At 35.8% G+C, this 26,013-nt stretch overlaps 1 protein-coding gene across 2 annotated transcripts in view; it reads left to right on the forward strand.

Annotated features, from left to right (window-relative positions):
- LOC115216482 (EVI5-like protein) overlaps positions 1-26,013 on the forward strand; it is a 331,037-nt gene that overhangs the window by 123,584 nt on the left and 181,440 nt on the right. For both annotated transcript variants that reach the window (XM_029785910.2, XM_029785902.2), the window contains exon 2: positions 14,748-14,910. In XM_029785910.2, coding sequence (XP_029641770.1) covers positions 14,801-14,910 — 110 coding nt within the window. In that variant the 5' untranslated portion in view covers positions 14,748-14,800. The remainder of the gene's footprint in view (positions 1-14,747; positions 14,911-26,013) is intronic.

Raw genomic sequence — 26,013 nt, forward strand, 5'->3', positions numbered from 1 at the left:
CAAGACTGCCAAGAATATGAGATTTTCTCATTAAGCCATGGCTTTCAGGTTAACTAGTTCACTTTGCAACCATGTGGTTTTGGGTTCAGTTCCATCTCGTGGCACCTTGGGCAAGTGTTTTCTAATATAGCCCCAGGTCAACCAATGCCTTATGAGTGTCCCCTAATAACTTCTTGACAACTGGTTTTGACTTATTTACATCCTCATAACTTAGCAGTTCAGCAAAGGAACCAATAGAATAAGTGTCAGAATTTTTTTGATTTCTTCAAGGTGGTGCTCCAGTATGGCTGCAGTCCAATGACTTAAACAAGTAAATGATAAAAAGGTCATCTTAATTCTGTTAATTCAGCTAACCATCAGCTGTTATTTAACAACCTGTTGACTCCTGTGTTGAAGGCATCCATTCTAAATCACCTTGGTCTGCAGTCATTCGTAAACACTTAAATGATAGGTTCTCTTCTTCAAACAGAAAAGTAACTTGAAATTAGTTCTGTCTGTTCTTTTTACTGTCCTTTATATTGTATCTTTCTAATTTATATTTATGTGGTGGGAGACCAACATGACTCTCGGGCTAGCTGGATAATGACGATGATACCCCCATCAGTCTTGACAATGAGTACTTTGTTGTTTAACTAATTGTGAAATTAGATTAAAAGTGTAAGTGACAGAGTATTCCTCAGATAAGTGTACCTTTTAATGCAATTCTCCCAATAAATCAGCTTGAGATAATGTCATTCATGACATTATTATTATTATTATTATTATCATCATCATTATTATGTGGCTGGACATTTGAATTATAGACATGTTTTCATGATTAAGAGTAAGAGAACCACACTAATACTGGGCTGTTACTTCGGTTTCTCACCTCCAAAATGATGGAAGGCTGAGTGGACCTTGGAGAGATTTGAAATGAGAACACTGGGAGCTGAAATTAATACAAAAAAGTATTAAATGTGGCTATGTGGTTAAGAAGTTTGCTCCTTAACCACATGGTTTCGGGTTCAGTTTCAATGCATGAAATCTTGGGTGAATGTCTTCAACTATGGCCCTAGGCCAACCAAAGCCTCTCGAGTTACTTGGTAGATAGCAACTAAAAGAAACCTGTTGTGTGTGTCCATGTCCTTGTTTTGACATAGTGTGATAGTTGTAAATGAGTGTTATTCACTTTCAATATTCTATGGCAACATGTCTTGCCATAGGGAAATATTACCTTGCTTGGAAACAGGTGAGAGTCAGCATCAAGAAGGGCATATAGCTGTAGAAAATTTTCTTTAAATTCTGACCAGCCTATGAAAGCATGAAAAAAGTTGATTATATATATATATATATATAGTTAATCCAAACAAGAAAACACAGAAAAAAAAAGAGAAAAAAACACAGCAACGCAGGACGTGGAACAATTAAAGTATTATTGACGCTCAGGAAAGAAGGGAAGGAGGGTTTAACGTTTCGAGCGGAGCTCTTCATCGGAAACAAGGAGTAGGAAAGATCCCAAGGAAGGAAGACAGAGGAGAAAATATTTGAGCTGGTGGTGCTATCCAAATAAGCAACAAGTATATCCAAGGTAGAGTAGTACAAATATTTCATGCTACTTCATTTTATTAAACACTTTTTATTAAATGAAGTAGCATGCAACAATTGTACTACTCTACCTTGGTTATACTCGTTGCTTATTTTGATTATAATCACCCCATTTGATTTATATGGATAATACCATACAAAACTCTGGTGCCTTTAACTTAAGTATCATATTCATCTGAATCTAAATTTTGCTGAACTTATATATATATATATATATATATATATATATATATATATATATACACACACACACACATACATACATATATAGTGATGTATTTCAGATTTGATGTTTTAACAAAGACTCTTTACTTTTGAAGCTATTTGCTCTACAGTTATCTTTAAAGTGTAGAGAGTCCTCTTTGGATTTCTGGTTTCCTTGATCTTTGATTCAGTAATTTTCATTTATAATATAGTATATATTTGAAGTTGGTGTTTCATTTTGACCCTTACTCAGTTTAATCTTCCCACCCTGAATAGGATGGATGAAAACCTCTACTTCAAATACATAGACAAACCTTACTTATATTGCATATTTGTTTTCAGCTCTGTGTGTGTGTGAGAGAGGGGGAAGAAAGAGATTTTTTTTCCTCTCTTTCTTGTTTTTTTCTTTACTTATTTTATTAGTCATTGTTGAGAATTCTTGTTAAGAATTCTCTGTGATTCTGTTTTGATCAGATAAAGCAGACAGTTACAGTCAGTAGGTAAGAAATAAAACAATAGTCGTATATCCTTTGTCAAATTATTATTGTTTTTGTAGTTCCTTTGTGTTTATTTTTTAGCAATTCAATATACTGTATGTAACATTGCTTGTGCTTTGACTTTTTTCTAAAGTTACTTTATTTTTTGTTTTTTCATTTCATCCATAGTTTTTAAATTCCAATAACATTGTTCAGATTTATAAACCATTTGAATTGTCTATTATTTTGTCTTTAAATAGAATTCATAGGTATTTTATTCTATCTAGTTATTTCATTCTGTATGTAGATACTCTATTTTATGTAGTTAGTTTAAAACCAACCAAACATGTACCATACACATTGCTGGAGTGGGAACTGTGTTATTTTAGCTAATACTGTATTTGTGAAGGTCTTTGACCTTGTGGTTTATGGCATTCGGCACACTATTAAAAGTCATTGTTTCAGTTTATAGATTGAGTGGCTCATATTGCTCTTCAGCAAGGTACATCGTCTCATGTTGCTCCAATCTATACTGCTGAGAATGAATACCTGTCTATTGCAGATGCAACCCTTTCTCTTCTCAGCTGTTAGATCTGTGATGCTCTGCTGGGTTGATGGGTATAACTATAGGATGTGTATCTGCTTCTAACTACAAACTGAAAGCAATTAATGAAAGCTTGGTCATATGTTATCAGGTCATATGCTCTTGTGAGTGATAGTTATTTTTATTTATTAAATAATGTCTCTTGCTAAAGAGAAATAGAATTTTATTTATCTCTTTATTTTAAATAAATTCTGTTTGTTTTTATTGCATATTCTTCTAACCAGTGGTAGAAGAATGCTGCCAAATTTCCCTCAAACTCACTCAGCACTCTGCCATTTTATGAAAGGACATTTTAGAAGACCTGGGATGAGGTGGTGAAGCACAACCTTCGAACATTGGGCCTCACCAAGGCAATGACAAGTGACCGAGACCTTTGGAGATATGCTGTGCTTGAGAAGACCCAGCAAGCCAAATGAGACGATAGCCGTGGTCTATGCCACTACAGCCATAACCAGCCCATTTAAGAGTACCCTTCAATTATTGGGCAATAAACTGTGCTTGCAAAGACCTATGTGACACCTTGATCAAGTGTCTTCTGCTACAGCCCCCAGCCAGCAAAGCCTTATGAATGAATTTGGTAGGTGGAAACCTTGGGAAATTCTGGCGGGGGAGCGCCAAGCAGTGATGTGTATAAATGCAATCTTATTACCAGTTCTTGTATGTTTGGGATATATTCAAACCTGTAAGAAAGCCATTCACTGTTTTGTTTGGGAGAACATTTCTTTCCATAGACAAATGGTGTAAATACACCCATATCACCTAGATAGGTGGCACTCATATAGGTGTATTTACAAATTTGTCTACAGCATGAAATTTTCTCCTTGACAAAACACAGTGAATGGCTTATTTACAAGTCATTTTGAACTGATATTAACATTGTATTTGGGAAATTCTATTGTGCATGTATGTGTGTGTTGGTGTTTTAATATGTACCGGTCTTTAAAAAAAGAAAGAACTGGGGGTTGATTTCTTTGACTAAAACCCTTCAAGGGATGACCCAACATGGCCACAGTTCAGTGACTTAAACAAATAAAAGGTATTGCACATCCTATATAAAGCTTCGTCTAATGGAAATAACAATAATTTCTACACTGATAATATTTCTTCCTCCAGCAGTACCATGCAGCATTGATGCTTCTTAGGAATGTCTGGTTTCTTTCAACCTGCACGGAGAAAAATCATGTTTTTCTGTTTCTATGAATCTTTGTTGACTGTGATTGTGATTGAGTCAAACCAAAGGCAGTTTTATGCACCTTAAAATTGGAGCATCTGTTTTATTTTACTGTTGGTTGAGAATAGTGTGGAATTCTTCTTATGCTTGTTATCCCTTCACAAGTCATTGCTTTGTTCTTCTTAAGTAGAATACCAGCCACTAGGATATATATATATATATATCTTGTTTCGGTCATTAGACTGCATCCGTGCTAGGGCACTGCCTTGAAGAATTTTTAGTCAAATGGATAGACTCCAGTACTTAATTCTATTGGTCTCTTTTACCAAACTGCTAAGTTACGGGGATGTAAACACACCAACACAGGTTGTCAAGAGGTGGAGTGGGGATAGACACAGACAGAAAGACACACGTGCACACACACATACACACACATATATGATGGGCTTCTTTCAGTTTCTATCTACCAAATCCACTCACAAGGTTTTGATTAGCCTGAGGCTGTAGCAGAAGGCACTTGCCTAAGGTGCTACACATTGGGACTGAACTTGAAACCATGTGATTGGGAAGGCAGAATCATTTTAGTATATGACAAAATACCTTCAGTATTTGTTTTGTCTCCCTGTGCACTGAGTTCAAATCCTGCTGAGGTCAATTTTGCCTTTCATCTTTTTGGGGTCAATAAAATGAGTACCAGCTCAGAGTAGTTTAATATATCCACCTGTCTTTGAGATTCCCTTTGCAGTATTCCCTCTGTTACAATCATTCAGACCAGATTCCCAATTTAAAGATAACTTCTCTTCGGCTGTTTTAGAGGCCCTGGAAATAAAAGGCTCATGAGTACTGTCTTCCCTCTCTAAGTAGTGATATGTTAGTACCAAACTGTCTGGCCAAGCCTAAACCACAAAATCAAATCCAAGATTGTTAGAGTAGTGATCTGCTGCATATTAGGTTGATAGGACCTTCAAGATTTGTGTTCTTTTGGCTATGGGTATAGCAGGCTGCTAGAGACAAGGAAGTCTCTACATAGACATTCAACCTGCTACAAATTGCAATCAAATCTCTCTCAAATCCCACCTTACTGTCTTTAAAATAAGGGAGGTTACATTGAATGATTGTTGTTGTTGTTGTTGTTAAGCAACAAGACGGGTAAGGGTAATTAGCTGATGGTCTAGGGCTTAGGGGTGGGAGACCCCAGACCTTGGGGGGAAAACAAAAAAAACTTTGGTCGTCTTGTTGTAGTCGAGGGCTCTTCGTTGATGCCCAACACCACTGGGAGGTGGCCCTCAAAGTCGCTGGAAATGGAGATCTCAAGGTCCAAATTCTTGAACGGCTACATTGAATGATGTAATTCTTAGTGCGACTATGTCAAAATAAATAAAAAGTACAGGATATTCATGGTTGGAACCTTGAATGCTTTTGATTATGTCTACTTGGTCAGAGCTAAACCTTGAGCAAATCAACAATAACAACTTTGCAATCGATTCCTGTGCAGGAGAAACAATAGTAAAATTCAATTAACTGCAGCACTTCTGACTTTCTCAGAAATTTGTCGTCATTAAGTTTTTTTTTAGATTTTATTGTGTGAAACAGTTATAAAAAATTTCAACTTTCATTTTTTTTTTTTTTTTCTTATCAAGGGCAATTAGTAAAATAAGATGAAACACTATAGTTTTATTATTTAGAGTTTAATATGTGTAATTAAGCTGTCACATGTAAGGGAGAATACTCAGGTTAGAATATTTGTTTTTCACTATTTTAAAAACAAACAAAAAAAAAAGAAAAGAAAGAATGTGTAGTGGCTAGCGATCCATATAACTTTACATTAGGATTGTTGAAAAATAAAAGTTATGAATAGCAACAAACATTTACTGATGAAAGGATTCAATACATGTAGTAAAGTCAAATACATGTATTGAGTTAACTAGAGCTTTATGGTTTGGTTTTTGGATCTTATTATTCAACTATTTAACTGGACTGGTTGAATAAGTCACAATAAGCAAAACTTGAAGGCCCATCCAACTCAGTAAAGTATACAGTGTCAGTGTGTTGTGTCTGTATGCATACACACACGCGCGCGCACACAGGCATACACTCTACATTATTCTCATCACATACATGCATTTGGATGTACAAACAAGAGAAAGAGTAGTACATGTCATTGAGTTTGTGTACTCATTCAAAACTCATTAATTATGCTGCTGTTACTCAGTTTCTTGCTAAATGCAATCCTTCATGCAACAAAAAGATTTAATGTATGTGTATATAATTATGTGTATATATGTATGTACATGTGTGTGTGTGTGTTTATATATATATATATATACACACATATGTATATATATACATATGTGTGTGTATATATATATATATTATATATATATATATATATATATACATATGTATAGGTGAGAAAGTTGGTATGTGAAAGCACGTGGTTGAATATATAGAAAATAGTAAAAAGTGAAAAAACTACAGAAGGCTTGTTTTAAAAGGTTAAAAAATATATGTATATATATACATATGTCTATATATATATATATATATACATGTATATATATATATATATATATATACATATGTATATATATATATATATATGCATGTATATATATACATATATATATCCTTCTTTCCTTTCTTTCCTGAGCGTCCAATAATACTATATTTGTTCCACGTCCTCGCGTTGTTGTGTTTTTTTTTTGTGCTTTCTTGTTTGGATTAACTGTATATATATATATATATATATATATATATATATATATATATGCATACACATACACTCGCACAAATATTTATGTATTCGTATACAGGCCTTAATATATATATACCGAGTCCATAAGCTCTTAAGAAAACATTTCTGTTAATGGACCAATCCTGTCTTAAACTGTAGCTGTTAACTACCGGAAGTGCTAGTATTGTACAGTTCTGAACTGACCGATTCACTGTAGACTAAAGCAGTTTACCAATATAGAGTCAATGGGTTATTCTCCTGGGTAGAGTTGATGGTCTGAGGTGGTGTTAGAGTGTGGGGGGGGGACATTCGATAAATCTATATTACGCGAACGGATTTTTTACCATAATGACTTTCAATTTCCTCTTCATTGAACATTGATTTTTCACAATTACCATACCCAGCTCAGCTTCCCCATCACAGTCACTATCATCATCAGCATCTTTGTCTTTTCCAGCTGCACCAGTACCACTACCACCACCACCACTGTAATGACTATCAATGTTTCTATTTACTCAGCTTTCTACCGAACCGCTCTCTCTCTGCTGAAACACTTTATTGATTTCATTCCAGAAGTACTGTTCTTCACTTCAGCTTCAAACTTCTGATCAACTCTCACTGCACTCATCTACCATCTTTAAACATCACACGTGTGCATGCATACACAGCAGATACTCACACGCATGCATGTACTCACTCATGCACACACACTCTCGCTCTCACACACACACACACACACCATTTTCTCCCTCTCTAACTTACTCCATCCTACTACATTTCCATTCTTCTCTGCTTTCTGTCATATGTTATACCTGCCTCTATGATTATATTTAACAAACACACATAACAATACATATATATAAAGTCTGAAGGGAAATTAATGAGAATCAGTTGGGAAGTGAACCAAGATGTTCTGATTCACGTCCAAGTGCATTTGCTTTACTCTATCAGCCATTCATTGATTTCCAGGTTATGCAAATTAAACCTATATAGTAAATGGATATTATGGAAGTTTTGATGATTACTATTCCAGTTGTTTGATCTTCAGAACTACCTCCTTATTCATAAATTGATAGAAGTACTATACAAATATTCACATCTTTGATATGATCTTCAGGTACAGCACGTTATGGGTTTCTCTACATTTTTTCATCTACACAGTTTTACTCACCCACAAAGTTTGGGGCAACTCAAGAATATGATAGGAGACTCTTATCCACCAAATCATTTACTGTATTCAATTTCAAAGTGAACATGGCTATTCAATTAAAACACATAGACATCATCATCATCATCATCATCGTTTAACGTCTGCTTCCCATGCTAGCATGGGTTGGACGATTTGACTGAGGACTGGTGAACCAGATGGCTGCACCAGGCTCCAATCTTGATCTGGTAGAGTTTCTACAGCTGGATACTCTTCCTAACGCCAACCACTCCGAGAGTGTAGTGGGTGCTTTTTGGTGCCACCGGCATGAGGGCCAGTCAGTCGGTACTGGCAACAGCCATGCCCAAATGGTGTTTTTTTTTTTTACAAGCCACCTGCACACTGGCACAAGTGCCAGTAAGGCAACGCTGGTAACGATCATGCTCGGACGGTGCTTTTTACGTGGCACAGGCTTGGATGCCAGTTAGCCACTCTGGCAATGATCATGCTCAGATGGTGCTCTTAGTGCTCCACTAGCATGGATGCCAGTCATCGAATTTGATTTCGATTTCACTTGCCTCAACAGGTCTTCGCAAGTAGTGTCTACACATCATCATCATCATCGTTTAACGTCCGCTTTCCATGCTAGCATGGGTTGGATGATTTGACTGAGGACTAGCAAACCAGATGGCTACACCAGGCTCCAATCTTGATCTGGCAGAGTTTCTACAGCTGGATGCCCTTTCTAGTGCCAACCACTCCGAGAGTGTAGTGGGTGTTTTTTCGTGCCACCGGCACAAGGGCCAGTCAGGTGATACTGGCAACAGCCACACCCAAATAGTGTTTTTTTTTACATGCCACCTGCACGCCAGCACAAGTGCCAGTAAGGCAATGCTGGTAATGATCATGATGGGACGGTGCTTTTTACGTGCCAACGGCACAGATGCTAGTCATCAAATTTGATTTCACTTCCCTCAACAGGTCTTCGCAAGCAGTGTCTACACATATTTGTACATTTGTGCACATATTCAGTCAAGCATAAATACTAGAATCTTCAGTCAAGTAATTATTCATTATCATTTCCTCTTTATTTTTTACTTGTTTCAGCTATTAGACTGCAGTCATTCCTGGGTACTACCTTGAAGTGTTTACACTAGCAAATCAACCCTAGTAATTATTTTAATTTTTAAGTCAGGTACTTGTTCTATTGGTCTCCTTTGCTTGACGGGTAAATTATGAAGACATAAGCAATCCAACACCATTCGTCAAGTGAAGGTTGGGGGGACAAACACCCTGCCTCCCACACATATACAATTGGCTTCCACACAATTTCCATCTACCAGATTCACTTGCAGGTCATTGATTGGCCCAGAGCTATAATATGACATTTGTCCAAGGTACTGCATACTGGGACTGAACCTGGAACTATATCATAGCCAGGCAAGTTTCCTAACCACACAGCAATGCCAGTGCTTGTTTATTCATTTGTTAGGGTTTTTTTTTTTACAATTTATTTCATTTTTGATCTTGTCTAGAAATATAACAAAATTCTATGACTGTAATATGATTATACATTATCACTATAATTATTACTACATTATTACTATAATTATACATTATTACTGCTTTGCCCAATATTGCAGATATTCTATAACTATTTGATCTAATATCTAAACCATTCCATGGCTATATGTTCCTATAATACAAATACTCTGTAACCATTTTATCCTTGATCTCAGCCCTTCTATTAATTTGTTATCTAATATCTCATCCAGTACTCATCTAATTTATCCAATATTAAATAATGATGCGGTTTATATTAGATTTCACTATATCATATACATTGTTATTATATACAATTTTCAGTTTTTTGGGGTTTTTTTTCTATTTACTACAGCCATTATTGGGGCAATGTGCTTAACCCTTTAGTGTTTAAATCGGCCATATCTGACCTAAATATTCAACCTATTTTATGTTCAAACTAGTCAGATATGGTCATTCATAGCTACCTTATTGTGTCATTTTAAAAATAAACAATCACATCATTGAAATCTCAAAGCCATGAAATGATGCAAGATTAATTTTACAGGGTGTGAATACATAAGCTTTACATTTGACAGAATAATCTGAATGCTAAAAGGTTAAGGATTTTATATAAATTATATTGTTAGCTATTTTAGAGTTTAATGTTAAAAGAACATAATTTGGAATTACTAAACACAGCAATATATATATATATATATATATTTTTTTTTCAATGCACCCGTTACCAGCTTTCTCTTGCTCATACAAACACACACATACACAATGGGTTTCCATACATTTTCCACCAAGCAAATATTTCAGTCACAAGTCATTGGTCAATTCCAGCCTATGGTAGAAGACATCTACGCAAGGTGCTGCACAGTAGGGTCAAACGTGAAACCACATGGCTGTGAAGCAAACTTTTTAAACACACAGCCATACTCTGCTTGTATTAGTTTTATATGTGTATACATATATATATATATCTATATATATGTATATATATATATACACACACATACACACACACACACACCACACACACACACACACACACACACACACAGACACACACGGACTATTTTATTAGTACTGTCTAATGAACAGTTAAATGAAACTCTGAGTAACAGTTTGTGAATTTGTTTCAGCTTTTAATAAAGTAGTATTGTGTTCTACTTTTGGTAATCAAATAGTATTTTCCATTTTGTTTAGCACCTATGTGCTTGCTTTGTGTGTGCTCAGCCAGTTACACATTAATTTTATGAGCAGGCTGTTCCACTGATTGGATCAGCTAGAACCCTCATCATTGTAACTGATGGCATACCAAGGCACAGAAGTGGCTGTGTGGTAAGTAGCTTGCTTACCAACCACATGGTTCCGGGTTCAGTCCCACTGCATGGCACCTTGGGCAAGTGTCTTCTACTATAGCCTCGGGACGACCAAAGCCTTGTGAGTGGATTTAGTAGACGGAAACTGAAAGAATCCCGTCGTATATATGTATATATATATGTGTGTGTGTCTGTGTTTGTCCCCCCCACCAACATCGCTTGACAACCAATGCTGGTGAGTTTACATCCCCATAACTTAGTTCAATAAAAGAGATCGATAGAATAAGTACTAGGCTTACAAAGAATAAGTCCTGGGGTCTATTTGCTTGACTAAAGCCAGTGCTCCAGCATGGACACTGTCAAATGACTGAAACAAGTAAAAGAGTATATATATATATGAACTCATATAACTGCTATTCTTAATATATCATATACCATTTGGGTTTTTTTTTTTTTCATCAATTCTCAAGTCGTTTTGTCCTATATTGCAAAGATATTTATTCTGTGAACACTAAGCTGGAAACAATTTCTTAACATTTTTGCTCAGTACCCATAAATATCTTGGGACTGTTTTGTCTTTTATAGCAAAGCACTAATTGCACGAGTAAAGATCAAGAAAAAAAATGAACGAAATAGATATCTCAGGATGAAAGGTTATATCATTGCTACTATTAATTAGATCTTTTAAGAAATAGCCTCAGAAACCTCAGTGTTCTAATTAAAGATATCGAACTAAAAAGAGACTGATTCTGCTCTTTGAAAGATATCAAAATGTTATCTCCTCATTAATTCAAGCTTCCCTGACTTTCTTTTCATTTCTGTTTCTATTTTTCTCTCTCTCTCTCTCTCTCTCTCTCTCTCTCTCTCTCTCTCTCTCTCTCTCTCTCTCTCTCTCTCTCTCTCTCTCTCTCTCTCTTTCTCCTTGTGTGTGTGTGTGTAGACATATATAACTTTCTATATCATTATTTTTACCTCTCCACAACCTCACTGAAATTATATAGGGAGTTCATTTGTGAAGATAGTCACCTGTTTCTTTACATTAATAAGGCAACAATAGTATCATAAAACAAGGAAGCAAGTCTTATTTCTGTTTTGGTTGATTGTAATTGTACAGTAAAAGGTTTAGTGCTCTATCATCCAGCAAATTGCTATATCACAGAAATAAAAGTAGGGTATTCTAAACAGTAAATTGCAAGTATTTATATTCATGAAGGAAGGCTTTTTTGAAATGATTGATTTGCCATATTATATTCCTAACCTGAAGAGGAAATTCTTTAAAGCAGATGATTGTTTTTTTCTATTTTCGAAGTTTTATATTGAATAAATAAATATCATAAATAAATATCTTTTTTTTTTTGCATTTTTCTTGCATTTTTTTTCTTTATCTGATTGAATGGTTTGGGCCAAATATGGATATATGCCACTTGATGAAATATTTGCATACTGTTAACTAAACCACTCAATAATGAAATGAAAGATCAACACCAATTTGGGTTTTATGTTTTTTTGCCCTAAAGATCAATACCAATTTGGGTTTTACTTTTTTTGCCCTATACTCCCTGTCCCCTTCAGTAAACTGTCATGAAATTGTTGTTTTTGTTTTGCTCATATAACCCCTATCTGAAATTAACTCTGATTGAGCAGACTTATGATCAAAGGTGTTCTGACCCTGACAGCCTCATTTCCCTCTTTTTTTTTTCTTCTGTCTTGCAACCATAGTACATGTAGAACTACATTATACAATGCGTCCTTCCTTTAAGTTGGTAGTATGTGCCTTGAAGAAAGTTTAGCTGCTATTTCTTGCAAGTCAAACGACCACATGGTTTGAAATATTTGGTATAGTTGGTGATTTTGTTTAGTCCCAAGTAAGCCCTGACCTAGCAAACCTGTGATAAAATATCTACTGACGTGATCATACTGTTCTGCAATTTTATATATATTGAAGCTTGGACTACATTATTCAATTTCTTTTATTTTAAAGACAGTTGGGTTAGATCTGAAGGGTATTTTGCTTCTATTTTTAACAGGCTCAATGACTGCATAAAGGCTCTCTCTCAAGTTATGTGCTTTGGCTATTGTGTAAGGGAAGGATGTGAACTCCAGACCATAGAGTCAGTAGTTTTCCATCTTTTTAACCTTAACCTCAGATACTCTGCTGAGTCGTGGTACATCCTCATCATCCTTTAATATCTGTATTCGATACTGGCATGGGTTGGACAGTTCAATAGGATCCAACTAGCATGAGGACTGTGTTTCTCTCCATTATCTGCTTTAGCAAGCTTTCTACAGTTGGGTGGCATTAATGCTAACCACTTTACAGAGTATTCTGAGCGCTATTATTTTTTTTTTTTTTGTGGCAGCAGCATCAAGTATGATGCAAGACAAGACCCCTTCCTAGAGTGGGGTAGCAGTATTGAGGGCAGCGGCTTTGTGACAGATGTAGAGAGGATAAAGTAGGAAAGAGACAAGACCAAGAGATACAACGGTACCTGCAGTGTACTAATTCACAGGAGCTGAAACCAGTGTAGTAGCAATAATCTAAACAAGGATAGTATCTTGTCATTAATGAGTGAAGGAAGATAAGTCACACAACTGGGATTTTTCTTTTCTTTTCTTTTTTTTTTTTTTACAGCCTAGAAAGTTTCTGTAATTTAATCAATGCAACATTAAACCTTGAAAATCTGGGTATGGATTAGATTTCATTAATAACATTGAATGTCGATTGGTTCAAGTATTTAGCAAAGTGCACACACACACACACACATTTATGAAGGAACTGTTTAATTATTGTTGTCTGGTCAATCCTATGATCAAAGCTGTTGCAATTATAGCCATTCCTTATTTTGTCTATATTTATATATATAACTACATTGTCCATTACATCCTCTCATCCTCAACATGGCAGAGTATGATATAGAGATTTGGCTGCTATTTCTTATTTCTTTATTGCCCACAAGGGGCTAAACATAGAGGGGACAAACAAGGACAGACAAATGGATTAAGTCGATTACATCGACCCTAGTGTGTAACTGGTACTTAATTTATCGACCCTGAAAGGATGAAAGGCAAATTCAACCTCGGCAGAATTAGAACTCAGAACGTAAAGACAGGTGAAATACATGCTAAGCATTTCGCCTGGCGTGCTAACATTTCTGCCAGCTCGCCGTCTTAGATTTGGCTGCTATTTCTACCCAAGTGAATGATCACATAGAGGCTCCTTCATTTGGCTCAAGTAACTGTACCTTTTGAATTTCTGGTTGATTGTTCATATCCTTCTGCATTGACACTATCATTGTCTGTAAAAAAAAGGACCTCACGAAAAACAAAGCTTCTAGTAAATGTAAATATATCATAAGTTCTAAAACTGCTGATATCTGGTTTCATAGTATTAAATAGATGAGGTATTAATCTCTGCCTGTAGCAGACATTTCCAGAAGTTGTTTTGGTGGCTGTTTTGCCACCTGTAGATTTAAACTCCTTTTCATAAATACCAGGAAATAATTTAGGGCATTGCTCAATACTTTATAAACTAACTTTCACTTCTACACAACTTACAGTACAGGACCTAAACCTTTCCATAAACTAGAGTGGATTCTGTTTGCAGCCTTATTATTAAAGTTATGTCAAAAGCCCCAATGATTTCTCATTAAATTATAGACCAGCAGTGTGTGTGTGTAAGCATACATGCAAATGTGCACACATGCACACACACACACAATTACTTGGTTTACACACCTGAAAATCATGATGTGTCACCACTTGAGTGGTTGAATGGTTATTAGGAAGAACAGCTAATTGTAATACCCAAGCAATTGATATATGCATCTGAATTTACATATCTGCTCCACTCATGCTTGATATCTATTTCATTCACACTCACATGCCAAAATAAAATTGACTGTATTCATAGAAGATTTTAAATATTTCTTCCTTGTTTTCTAATTTCCTTTCTGCTTTTTCTTTGTTATTTTCCAGTCTTCAATCCCATCGGAAATAATGTGGGGCAACCACTAGAGGTGTTTCAACCAATGGCAAGTGACTCTAAAGACTGTTCTTCCCCGCTGACTAAACCAACTGTGCCAAATCCTGTCAAACCTGAAGACCTAGAGTTGCTTGCCAAATTAGAGGAAGCTAACAGGTAAATTGCAAACATTTTAATCGCTCTTCTTGTCCCCATCAGATTGCTGGGTTCGCAAAATTGGTTGATGGAAGACAAAATATTTTTGCAGTAAATATCAATGTTTCTTCTAGTTTTTAATAGTCAGTGTGCTCAAAAGAAAATCTTATAGGTGCAGGAGTGGCTGTGTGGTAAGTAGCTTGCTTACCAACCACATGGTTCTGAGTTCAATTCCACTGCGTGGCACCTTGGGCAAGTGTCTTCTACTATAGCCTCAGGCTGACCAAAGCCTTGTGAGTGGAATTGGTAGACGGAAACTGAAAGAAGCCCATCGTATATATGTATATATATATGTATGTGTATATGTTTGTCTGTGTTTGTCCCCCCAGCATCGCTTGACAAATGATGCGTGTGTTTTTTTACATACCCGTAATTTAGCGGTTTGGCAAAAGAGACCGATAGAATAAGTACTAGGCTTACAAAGAATAAGTCCTGGTGTCGATTTGCTTGACTAAAGGTGGTGCTCCAGCATGGCCACAGTCAAAATGACTGAAACAAGTAAAAGAGTAAATTAGTTCATGTGTAAAAAGTTTATAGGCACCCAATGTATAATAAGTGCATGTGTGTGAGACAAGGTTGCCTCTTTCTATTACCAGTACAGTCCATCTGACAGATTTACATATAATTTATTGACTTAATTTCAATCACAAATCTTGGACTAATTTGAGGCCTTGATAAAAGCCACTTGCTCTAGATATCATACAGTGTATTTCAATCGAAGACATCTTGATTGCAATGTGAACTTCTTAATTTTTGATCCATGCTGTGCACTCAACACTTGTCTGTGGCAAAAGCAGATTGGCAGATGTTCAGTGCGCAACATCCCTTAGTGTTCTATCTCTTATGAAAACTAAAGAATGTGTCAAAGAAGATATTTTTTGTAATTGTTTAACCAAATGAACAAAGTAATGCACCTTGCACTGAAGCAAGCACAATAAATACAGTTAAGCTTTGAACTCAAGACCTTGTGGTGAGCATTGCAGCATGTTAACCTTGCTGCCATCATAACACTGCTTTTGAGACTTGTACCAGTTTCAGTCTTAATGACATAATACTTAGTTCAACCTATGCATTTTGATGTAATTTTATTGTTTTACTAGTTTCAGTCATTGAACTATGGCTGTGTTTATACTTGTGTGTGTGTGTGTGTGCCAGTACCACATAAAAAAACACCCAGTACACACTGAAAAGTGGTTGGTGTTAGGAAGAGCATCGAGCTGTAGAAACCATACCAAAACAGACAATTGAAGCCTGGGCAGCTCTTCAACTGGCCAATGCCTGTCAAACCGCTCAAACCATGCCAGCAGGGAAAATGGATGTTAAATGATGATGAACCCATGCAGACATAGAGAAATGAATGCTAAACCAAGGCAATGATGATTGGATATTGAAACAGCTGGCATTTTACCAACCATCTGTTTCATATATATTTAATTTAATTTTTTTAATATTAATTAAATATTTTCATCATGTTTTTAATTTTATCTATTATTCTTTTGGCTTGGGAAATTTGGTTTACTTAACTTGAAAACTACAGGGAATCAGCAACTAGACTTACTGACAACTAATTTATTTTTTCTGTGATTAACTAGCTGTGTTAACAGAGGACCTAAATGCCATGCCCAATCTGTCACAGTCCTATTCTATTTAGTGATTCCATTAGTTCTATTGAGCAATTTACAATAGAATTAGCTGTAATATTTCATTCATAAATTTTAATATGATCAAAGACTCTTCTTATTGCCCCTTCTCTTCTTCTATTACAAATTTGTTGAATGACTCATAACTATAAAAAAGATTGGCATTAAGACTGCAGTAGACGTTATCACATGTCTAAACAATCAAATCATTTGTTTATTAATTTCTTTCAAGAATACAAATTATGTGGTGGTGAAGGGGAAGAGCAGGAGCATTTTTGATATTCAAAATTCAGGCCTTTAGTTGACAGTAGGTTTTTTTTGGAAAACCAAATTCAAGAAACATTGTTTTTTATGAAAGGTCATCTTTACTAATTACTAAATGGATGCACTTATTATTCTAAATAAGGGAATGAATTGAGAGAATTGTTAGAGCTTTGGACAAAGTGCCTTGTGGTATTCATTCTAGATCTTTATATTCTGAGTTCAAATCATGCCAAAGTCAATTTTGTCTTTCATCTTTCCAGAGTTGATAAAATAAAGTATCATTCAAGTACTGGAGTCTATTTTGACTTACCTCAGCCACTATATTGTTGTGGTTTTGTGCCTCTGTTAGAAATTATTAATATTCTAAATGCAGTGGCTAGGCAAAATTCATAGAGCACCAAACAAATTGCTTTGCTCTATTTAGTTATGTCCCTTTATGTTCTGCATTCAAATTCCAAGTCTATCATATTGAACATAGCCCTCCTATAGACTTTATTGAACTGATTTTTGCCAAAGCAGTCTACCAATATCTGCCTTTCGTTCTTCTGGTATATATAAAATAAGTACAGGTCAAGCATTAGGTCAATATAAATGACTGCCCTCTCCCATCAAAAACAAATTTCCAGCCTTCTATCTACATTAGAAATTATTATTGCAAGGATGGCGAATTAGCCAAATCATTGAAGTGTCAGGAAAAATGTGTTGCAATATTTGTCCTGACTCTTACATTCTTAGTTCAAATTCCAACATTGCTGTTTATCTTTCCAGGTTTGATGAAAAATTTTAAAATAGTCAAATATTAAGGTCAATTTATATCAGCTTTCCATCTTACATACTAAAAATGTTTGACTTTGTGCTTATGTATGAAATTATTGTTGTTATTGCAACATGTCCCATTCATATCCTTTACAAGGTTTTAGTGGTGTAGTTGTAAAACTGTCCCAACTAAGAATTGAAACTTGGTTGCTGATTTGGCTTACTGACAACTTCAACACTATGCTATGTATAGCATACACCAATTATAAATCATTGAAAGTCTATTGTGGACTGACTGAACTCCCTGTAGGTAACACCTAAGAATGTTATCTGTTATTTACATACCCTGGTTGTTCTTCCAAAATATAATGATTCCCTTTGATAAGGAATAATGTTTCTATAGATGTTAGTTAGAAATATTTTGGTTCTCAGCTTCATCTTGTACTATACTAGATTGGAAAATTGAAATACTAAATGGAATAAGAATAAGAAGAAAAAAAATTACTAAGGTCACTGTCTTTTCTGACATACTTTGTTAGTTTTAAAAAAATACCAAGGATTTCAGTAACTCAGGTACACCAAAACAACACACTAATTACCATATACTGTGTTTAATTTCAGAAACAAAATCTAACAATGATTTCTTCCAGCTGTTGTTGCTATTATACAGTAGCAGTACAGTTGTAAAGTAAGTAGTAATTATAGTAGTTAGTGTTGGAAACACAAATTCTCAACCAATCACTAAAATGAACTACCAAGGCTGGTAGGTAATTGAGGAACACACTGTGTATTGGTGCAGTCTTTATCAGTCTTGGAAATGGGTATTCAGTTGTTTGATTAACTGAATTCTTACTTGTAAAATTAGTGTGTACGTTTCTGAGTATTGCACAGTTGTGTGTACTATTAACACAATTTTCTAGTTGAATTGGTGTAACATAATGTGACAGGGCTGGACTGTTGAATTACAGATATAATCCAGAAAGAGTGAGAAGAAAAAAAAAAGAAAAGAAACTGATCCCACTTCTGGGCTGGTAATTTTTTATTTTAACCCTGAAAAAAATTAAAGGAAAATTTGACTTTGGGGAAATTTGAACTCAAAGTGCAGAGAACTGGAATGAATATTTTATGAGGCATTTGCTGAAATGGTCTAGGGATTATGCCAAATCACAGCCTTCACTCTGAGTGCTAGTCGTCATCATCATCATCATCATCATTATCGTTTAACGTCCGTTTTCCATGCTGGCATGCATTGGATGGTTTGACTGGGAAGTGGCAAACCAGGAAGCTGCACCAGGCTCCAATCTGATCAGGCAATGTTTCTACAGCTGGATGCCCTTCTTAACACCAACCACTTTGAGAGTGTAGTGGTGCTTTTAATATGCCACCTGCATGGGAGCCAGTCAGGTGGGCCTGGCATCAATCATGTATGAATAGTGCTTTTTACATGCCACCGACACAGGAGCCACTTGGTGGGGCACTAGGATCAGTCACATTCGGATGGTGCTCTTTATGTGCCACCAGCACAGGAGCCAGTTGGGGGGCACTGGCATCAGCCACATTTGGATGGTGCTTTTTACATTAATTAATTCTGTTTTGACTGAAAAAATAGAGTTTTTCTTTTTTTCATATTTAATAATGCCAGCAATATTCTGTGTATCTAAAATATATGTAAGATAGCCAGTGATGCTATCATATGAAATTCCTTCTGCCAAATAATTTGTTTAATTTGTGTGTATATTTTAAAGATTGTGATGGTAAGGGTGGTTGTTTCACCACAAGTCAGTCATGATTAAAAAAAAATCTTGTGAACAAAATCATTCTAGCTATGACTCTTCCTCTAAAATGGTAATGGAGCAATTTGAGGAAGGTTTGGTTGTTTCTATCAAGTCAAGCAACCATGTCAACTTATATCATCATAGATATTGATATCTTACATTACTATAAGGCTACAAATTTGTTGTTAGGATAAAAGATTTAAACTAAGAACATAGAAAATGGGCTAAATTCTGAGAAAGATTTCTGATTCTCCACTGCCTTAACCCTTTTGTTACCAACCCGGCTGAAACTGTTTCTGGCTCTGAGTACAAATGTCTTGTTTTCATAAGTTTTGAATTAAAATCTTCCACCAAACCTAAGTCACAATTTATGTTCCTAACACTAGCTGAATGATAACTATGTTATTTTACTAAATTATTTGTTATATTTAAAGTAATTGAAAGAAACACAGAACATCACAAAATAAATACAGTAATGAAAGGGTTAAATACAATGAATATTAACTGGAAATTTTCAACTTCATTTAGAAAATCAAAATTTTAAATAGAAAGTAATGAGGACTATAAGAAAAAAAAAGGAGAGTTTCTATACTTTATTATTTCAATAAAATTTATCATTTGTCCTGGCACTGATCCATAGAACCTCTGTAGTGTTGGTGGCCTGATAAAATGCCTAAGTTGCACTGTAAAATATTTGCTGATAGGAAACAAGACCATTCAGGCTTAAAAGCAAAGTCAAAATTACCAATGCAACAACAAAGCTGGTCGGTTTTTCTCTGTTGCTGTGTGTCACATAATGAAAGACTGCACAGCCCATATCAGCTTGGAAAAACAGGTTTAACATCATGAGTATGAAGGCGACAACAATGAATCGAGAATAATTTAATGTCATTAGAATAATAAAAAAATTTTCAGCAAAAACTACAAGAATTTGAAGAAGTTACGTTTGCCATTTCTAATTTCCATTTGATAAACCTCATATACTCAATGCCATGATGTGAGATTTTATTGCTGAATCTTAGATTAGCCTTGATCTAACAAACCTGTGATCAAATGTGTGTTTCGAGCTACTTCAGATTATATTATGCAACATCTACTTGCCTTTTTTTTTCCCGTTTATTATTTTTCCATGATGAGAAACAAGTGATTCAAGAGAGAATTGGTTGCTATTTCTGGCAGATTGAGCGACCACGTGGCTTCCTTCATTGACTCATAATGCAAGTGTAATTGTTTCATTAGTTACCCAAGCCTAGAAAGATTTATCAGCATTAATATAAATTTAAAAAGCTGTTGTCATCAGCTGACCAAAGTATTCTCCCTTATACTAAATGTTGACATGTTTTTATGTCAGCTGAACAATCCAGCTGTTTACTTTGACACAGAAAACAATAGCTGGTCTCTTTGAACTAACAAGAATAAATTTCATCTAATCTAAGCTAATAAAGGGGAACTTACATGATTGCGCAATCTACCAGAAATAGCAGTCAAATTTCTCTCAAATCACTCCTGTCATCTCAAAAAAAAAAAAAAAAAAAGCTTATCTAGGACTACTTTACTTTAACTTATATATCTGAATAAAAGCTGGGATGATTGAGGATTAGAATTGCCTTAATCATCATTTTGTTCAATCAGGACAGATTTTGATTTAAACAACAACTATGTATAGACTCTTATTTTTAGATGGGTGCATGGATGAATGTATTACTAGGTAGATAAATGGACATGTGAATGAAATGTTACACAAACCCTCAGATATATAAATCTAAAACCAATTTCATTGATTAGATTGTATTATAGTTAGAAATAAGGCAGTGAGCTGGCAGAAATGATAGCACACTCAACAAAATGCTTAGTGACATTTTGTCTGTCTTTACATTCAGAGTTCAAATTCCACCAAGATCAACTTTGCCTTTCAGTTCCAATAAAATAAGTACTGACTGAGTACTGGGGTCGATATAATCAATAGCTCCCCTCCTCCAAAATTGCAGTCCTTGTACCTATAGTAGAAAGAATTATTATAGTTAGAGCTGAGATTAACCCTTTTGAGATAATATTTCTATTACTGTGTTTCAATTAAGTTGAGAACAATCAAGAATTTGGAGCAAGCTTTGTGAAATAAGTACATTGTTAAGATGACATTCTGAACATGATTTTGTGAAATGTTGTTAAAACTATGGTGCAAAATTTTAATTTGAAAAGGGTTCACCTTAAACCATGAAATTTTGTATTAAAGAACTTCTTAAGCAGATTGGTATCAAAAGGTTTAAAACCAGTAAAGAGACATTAATACAATTCTACATTATTCTATTTTCTACTTCATTGTTTTGAGTACAAGTCTCATTTATGTTACCTTTACTATTTTATTTCTCTAGAATTGTTGTTTTAAGAACAAAGGCTTTTCTGCAGTGATCACTTCATTTATTTGTGTATCTAGGATTATATTGTTCTATGTGTTCTTCCTTTTGTCTTTTTATCGCAGCAGGGTGTTATTGAGGGAGATTTGTGTGTCATTTCTATCCTGTGATTTCAGGTTCAATCCCATATATGTTATGTTGGATAAGTGTCTTCTACTCTAGCTTGAGATTAAACAAAGCCTCATGAATGAAATTTGGTGGACAGAAGCTATGTGGACAGTTGTCAGTGTTTATGCTTTTGAGTGGCAAACTTAACCTTTTATCTTGTTTTACACCAGCACATGGCCCTTGGGTACAATTAGCATAATACATGTTGTTGCAAGCTTCTGTGTTCTGTGTGTCCAGTTTGAAGATGACGTCTTCTTTTATTCTCATCAGTCTCAGACCCATGAAGATGGTCACAGGCACTGCTGTCCCCCGTTGTCAAAACTGGTTTTATGTGTAGTTAAATGGCACCTACATTTAAAATCCCTGAAAAATTTCATGCCTAGTTTAACACCTGGCCTTTTACCTGAGTTCTCCCTAGCATTCAGGCACTTACTGCTCACATTTTGTCTTCAGAGATTTGGGCCTAGGCATTAACATCATAGATGCTAATGTTCATGGCTGTTTCCTGCACCATCTTCACATAGAAGCCCCAGCCCATCCAACGTACCTTGGATCGCAGGACGGCCTGCTGTGCTTACCTTGGATCATAAGGTGACCTGCTGTGCTTGTGGAGACCTATTGATCAAGTACATCAACATCAAAAAATCAAATGGACATTTTAGTTGTGATACCTGTGCTGGTGGCACGTGAAAAGCACCATCCGAACGTGACCAATGCCAGTGCCGCCTTGATTTGCTCCTGTGCCAGTGGCACGTAAAAAGCACCAACTGATCGTGGCCGTTGCCAACCTCCCCTGGCATGTAAAAAGTACCCACCACACTCACGGAGTGGTTGGTGTTAGGAACGACATCCAGCTGTAGAAACACTGCCAGAGCAGACTGAAGCCTGGTGCAGCCTCCTGGCTTTCCAGACCCCGGTCGAACCGTCCAACCCATGCTAGCATGGAAAATGGACGTTAAACGTTGATGATGATGATCTCACAAACCTGAAAGGGTCAGTAAAATTCATGAGCACTGTTCCAATTATAAATTTCCAAAAGGTTGTTGTTTTGTTTCTATTTTACAGTACTCAATCAGTCTAGTCCCTTTTTGTTTTTTCCATCTGCACTTACCACAACTCCTTATTGCTTCAGTGCTACCACATGCCCTTAATTTTTTTGTTCTCAACTGTAACTTCCTCAGATACTCTTCCTCTTCTGTCAACTATAACACCCACTTCCAGTCATCCTTAATCCTATTTTTGCACTGTTCCTAAATTACCTCTCTGCAGGATTTCTTTTAGTAGATATCCTTGTCTTTGAAACCTAAAATATGTGTGTGTGTGTATGTGTGTTTGTGTGTGTGTGTGTGTGTGTGTGTTTGTGTTAGAAGGAGAGAGAAAGAGACAAAAAAAGATGTGTTTTGCACATGTCTATGTTTTTGTGTGTAAGAACTTGTGCTTATGCATGTGTCTGTGCATATGCACATGTCCCTGAGTATGTGTATCTCTCTCTCTCTCTAACTATAACTGTTCTGGTATTTTTATACCTCATAAGTAAGAAAGGTAGCAGAGTAACAGTAGAAACTGGATTGTTCTTCAACAATCTTGCCTTTAGTTCTTTTTTTTTTTTTACTGTCAGCTGAACACTGTTTCTAAATATTGCCTGCCTCTTTCTACCAGACACATCTATACTTGTGCTTGTTTGTGTCTGTGTGAAAATGTAAATGGCACTGAAATGTTAATTTCTTTATGAAAAATTCTCTCATTTTCATTAAATTCTTCTTTTGTAATTTACTCTCTTGTAGAACACACACACACACACTTTCTCTCTTCCTCTCTGATACAATTAACACAATGTCTGGTTTAACACCACCACCTAGTCCTAGGGTGCCATTAGCCCATTCCACACATTTTTCTTGCAGACATTCAGGCTGGGCATCAACCACATCAAACTCCCCAATTTTGGCAGACTTCCAAAGGGGAAACTGCCCCTTCTTCCCTGAACTGCTTATAAAACAAAAACAAAGGCAAAAGAAAAAAAAAGAAAGCAAAAAGTGAAAACTCATGCACAGGAGTGGCTGTGTGGTAAGTAGCTTGCTTACCAACCACATGGTTCTGGGTTCAGTCCCACTGTGTGGCACTTTGGGCTAGTGTCTTCTACTATAGCCTCAGGCCAACCAAAGCTTTGTGAGTGGATTTAGTAGACGGAAACTGAAAGAAGCCCGTCGTATATATGTGTGTATATATATATATATATATTAAGGTATGTAGAAAAATACAACATGGACAAGAGCGTATAACTCATAGAAGACGATACAATAAACATGGACAGGACATTCGAACCCCTCAGTCTTCAGTCAAGAACCGGATCATCGTAGTAATTTCGGCTGATTAATCTTGAGATTACTAGATCACGGCCAGCCCTCCAAGAAAAACTAAGCTGGAAGCGTAGATTTCCTGGAAGAAGGATCGAATGCATACGAACACCAGGACAGCAAAAGGGACAGATATAAAAAAAACAAAAAACAATAATGGAATACAGAAACATGAAATACAGAAGCATTAACGGTGAAAACAACAAGTGTCTTACGACTGATAACAAGCAAACAAATTTTTTCTCTGGCGCATTGGAAAAAGCCTTTATAGCGGCGGACGAAGAACAACGATGTTAACACGACGAGGGTCAGGAGCTGAAAGGCAGATTTCGGCCAACAGTCACGTGACAGAGAAGAGGGAAAAGAAAAGAAAGAGAAGCAAAGGAAGAGAGAGAGAGAAAAGGGGGACAAAACGCAACAAAGAGAGAGAAGAGAGAGAAAGAAGGAATCAGAGAGGAGAAGGGATGGGTGTCGAAGAATGACCTGTGAGTGCAGAGCGAGACAAAGAAATAGGAGGGTAGTGGAAGACTAGACCAAAGGATCAGAGGAAAGAGAAGATGAATAGAGAGAAAGTAAAAATGAGAGAGAGAGAGAGACAAACAGAGAGTCGTACCAATTATTAAGAATATGTGTTCACATTAATGATAAAGGGGGTACGGGGCGCCTGGAATATATGTTAAGGTATGTAGAAAAATACAACATGGACAAGAACGTATAACTCATAGAAGACGATACAATATATATATATATATATATATATATATATATATCTGTATGTGTGTGTGTGTGTGTGTGTGTATTTTTGTGTGTCTGTGTTTGTCCCCCAACATAGCTTGACAACCGATGCTGGTGTGTTTACATCCCCATAACTTAGCGGTTCGGCAAAAGAGACTGAGAGAATAAGTACTAGGCTTCCAAAGAATAAGTCCTGGGCTCGAATTGCTCAACTAAAGGTGGTGCTCCAGCATGGCCACAGTCAAATGACTGAAACAAGTAAAAGAAAGAGAGAGAGAGAAAAGAGTTTTACTTACATCATGCAATATCCTTCTAAACTTAAAAAAAAAAACATACAAGTGCCTATAATGTTGGCCTTGACAAATGTGTTACACTGCTTTTTCATTACTAGCTTCACTGACATATTTTAAAACGCCATAAAATACTATAAAATTGTGTACTTTTGTAGTTGTGATACATGCAGACACAAATATATAGCAAAGAATGAGGGAACTCCCTGGCAGGCTATGTGGAAATGAAATAGAAGCTATGCACTTAGTCCAAAGAGTAAATAACTCAGATGTTATCTTTATGAAAAATAATAGTTCAATTTGTGTTGAGAGAATTAATAACGAGCCTGTAAGAAATATTAGTCAATGACTAAGCATTTTTTTTTTTTTTTGCTTACTTTTTCAAATATAAAATGTAACTCCTGACATGTTTTGATTTTATTTTGAGCTCAACAGTAGAGCATAGTCTTCACTGTACTTACTGTTGTAATGATGGCAGAATCATGTGAATATAAATAGACAAGACTATACATTGGTTTACTTGAGAAAACAGAATTCTTCAGAAAATAAATAATACCAATACGCTAACCATACGAAAAATACTCTTTTACTTGTTTCATCCCCGTAACTTAGCGGTTCGGCAAAAGAGACTGATAGAATAAGTACTAGGCTTCCAAAGAATAAGTCTTGGGGTCAATTTGGTAGACTAAAGGTGGTGCTCCAGCATGGCCACTGTCAAATGACCGAAA

This window comes from Octopus sinensis, linkage group LG1, assembly GCF_006345805.1.
Source record: "Octopus sinensis linkage group LG1, ASM634580v1, whole genome shotgun sequence".
In the NCBI taxonomy this organism is placed as follows: domain Eukaryota; kingdom Metazoa; phylum Mollusca; class Cephalopoda; order Octopoda; family Octopodidae; genus Octopus; species Octopus sinensis.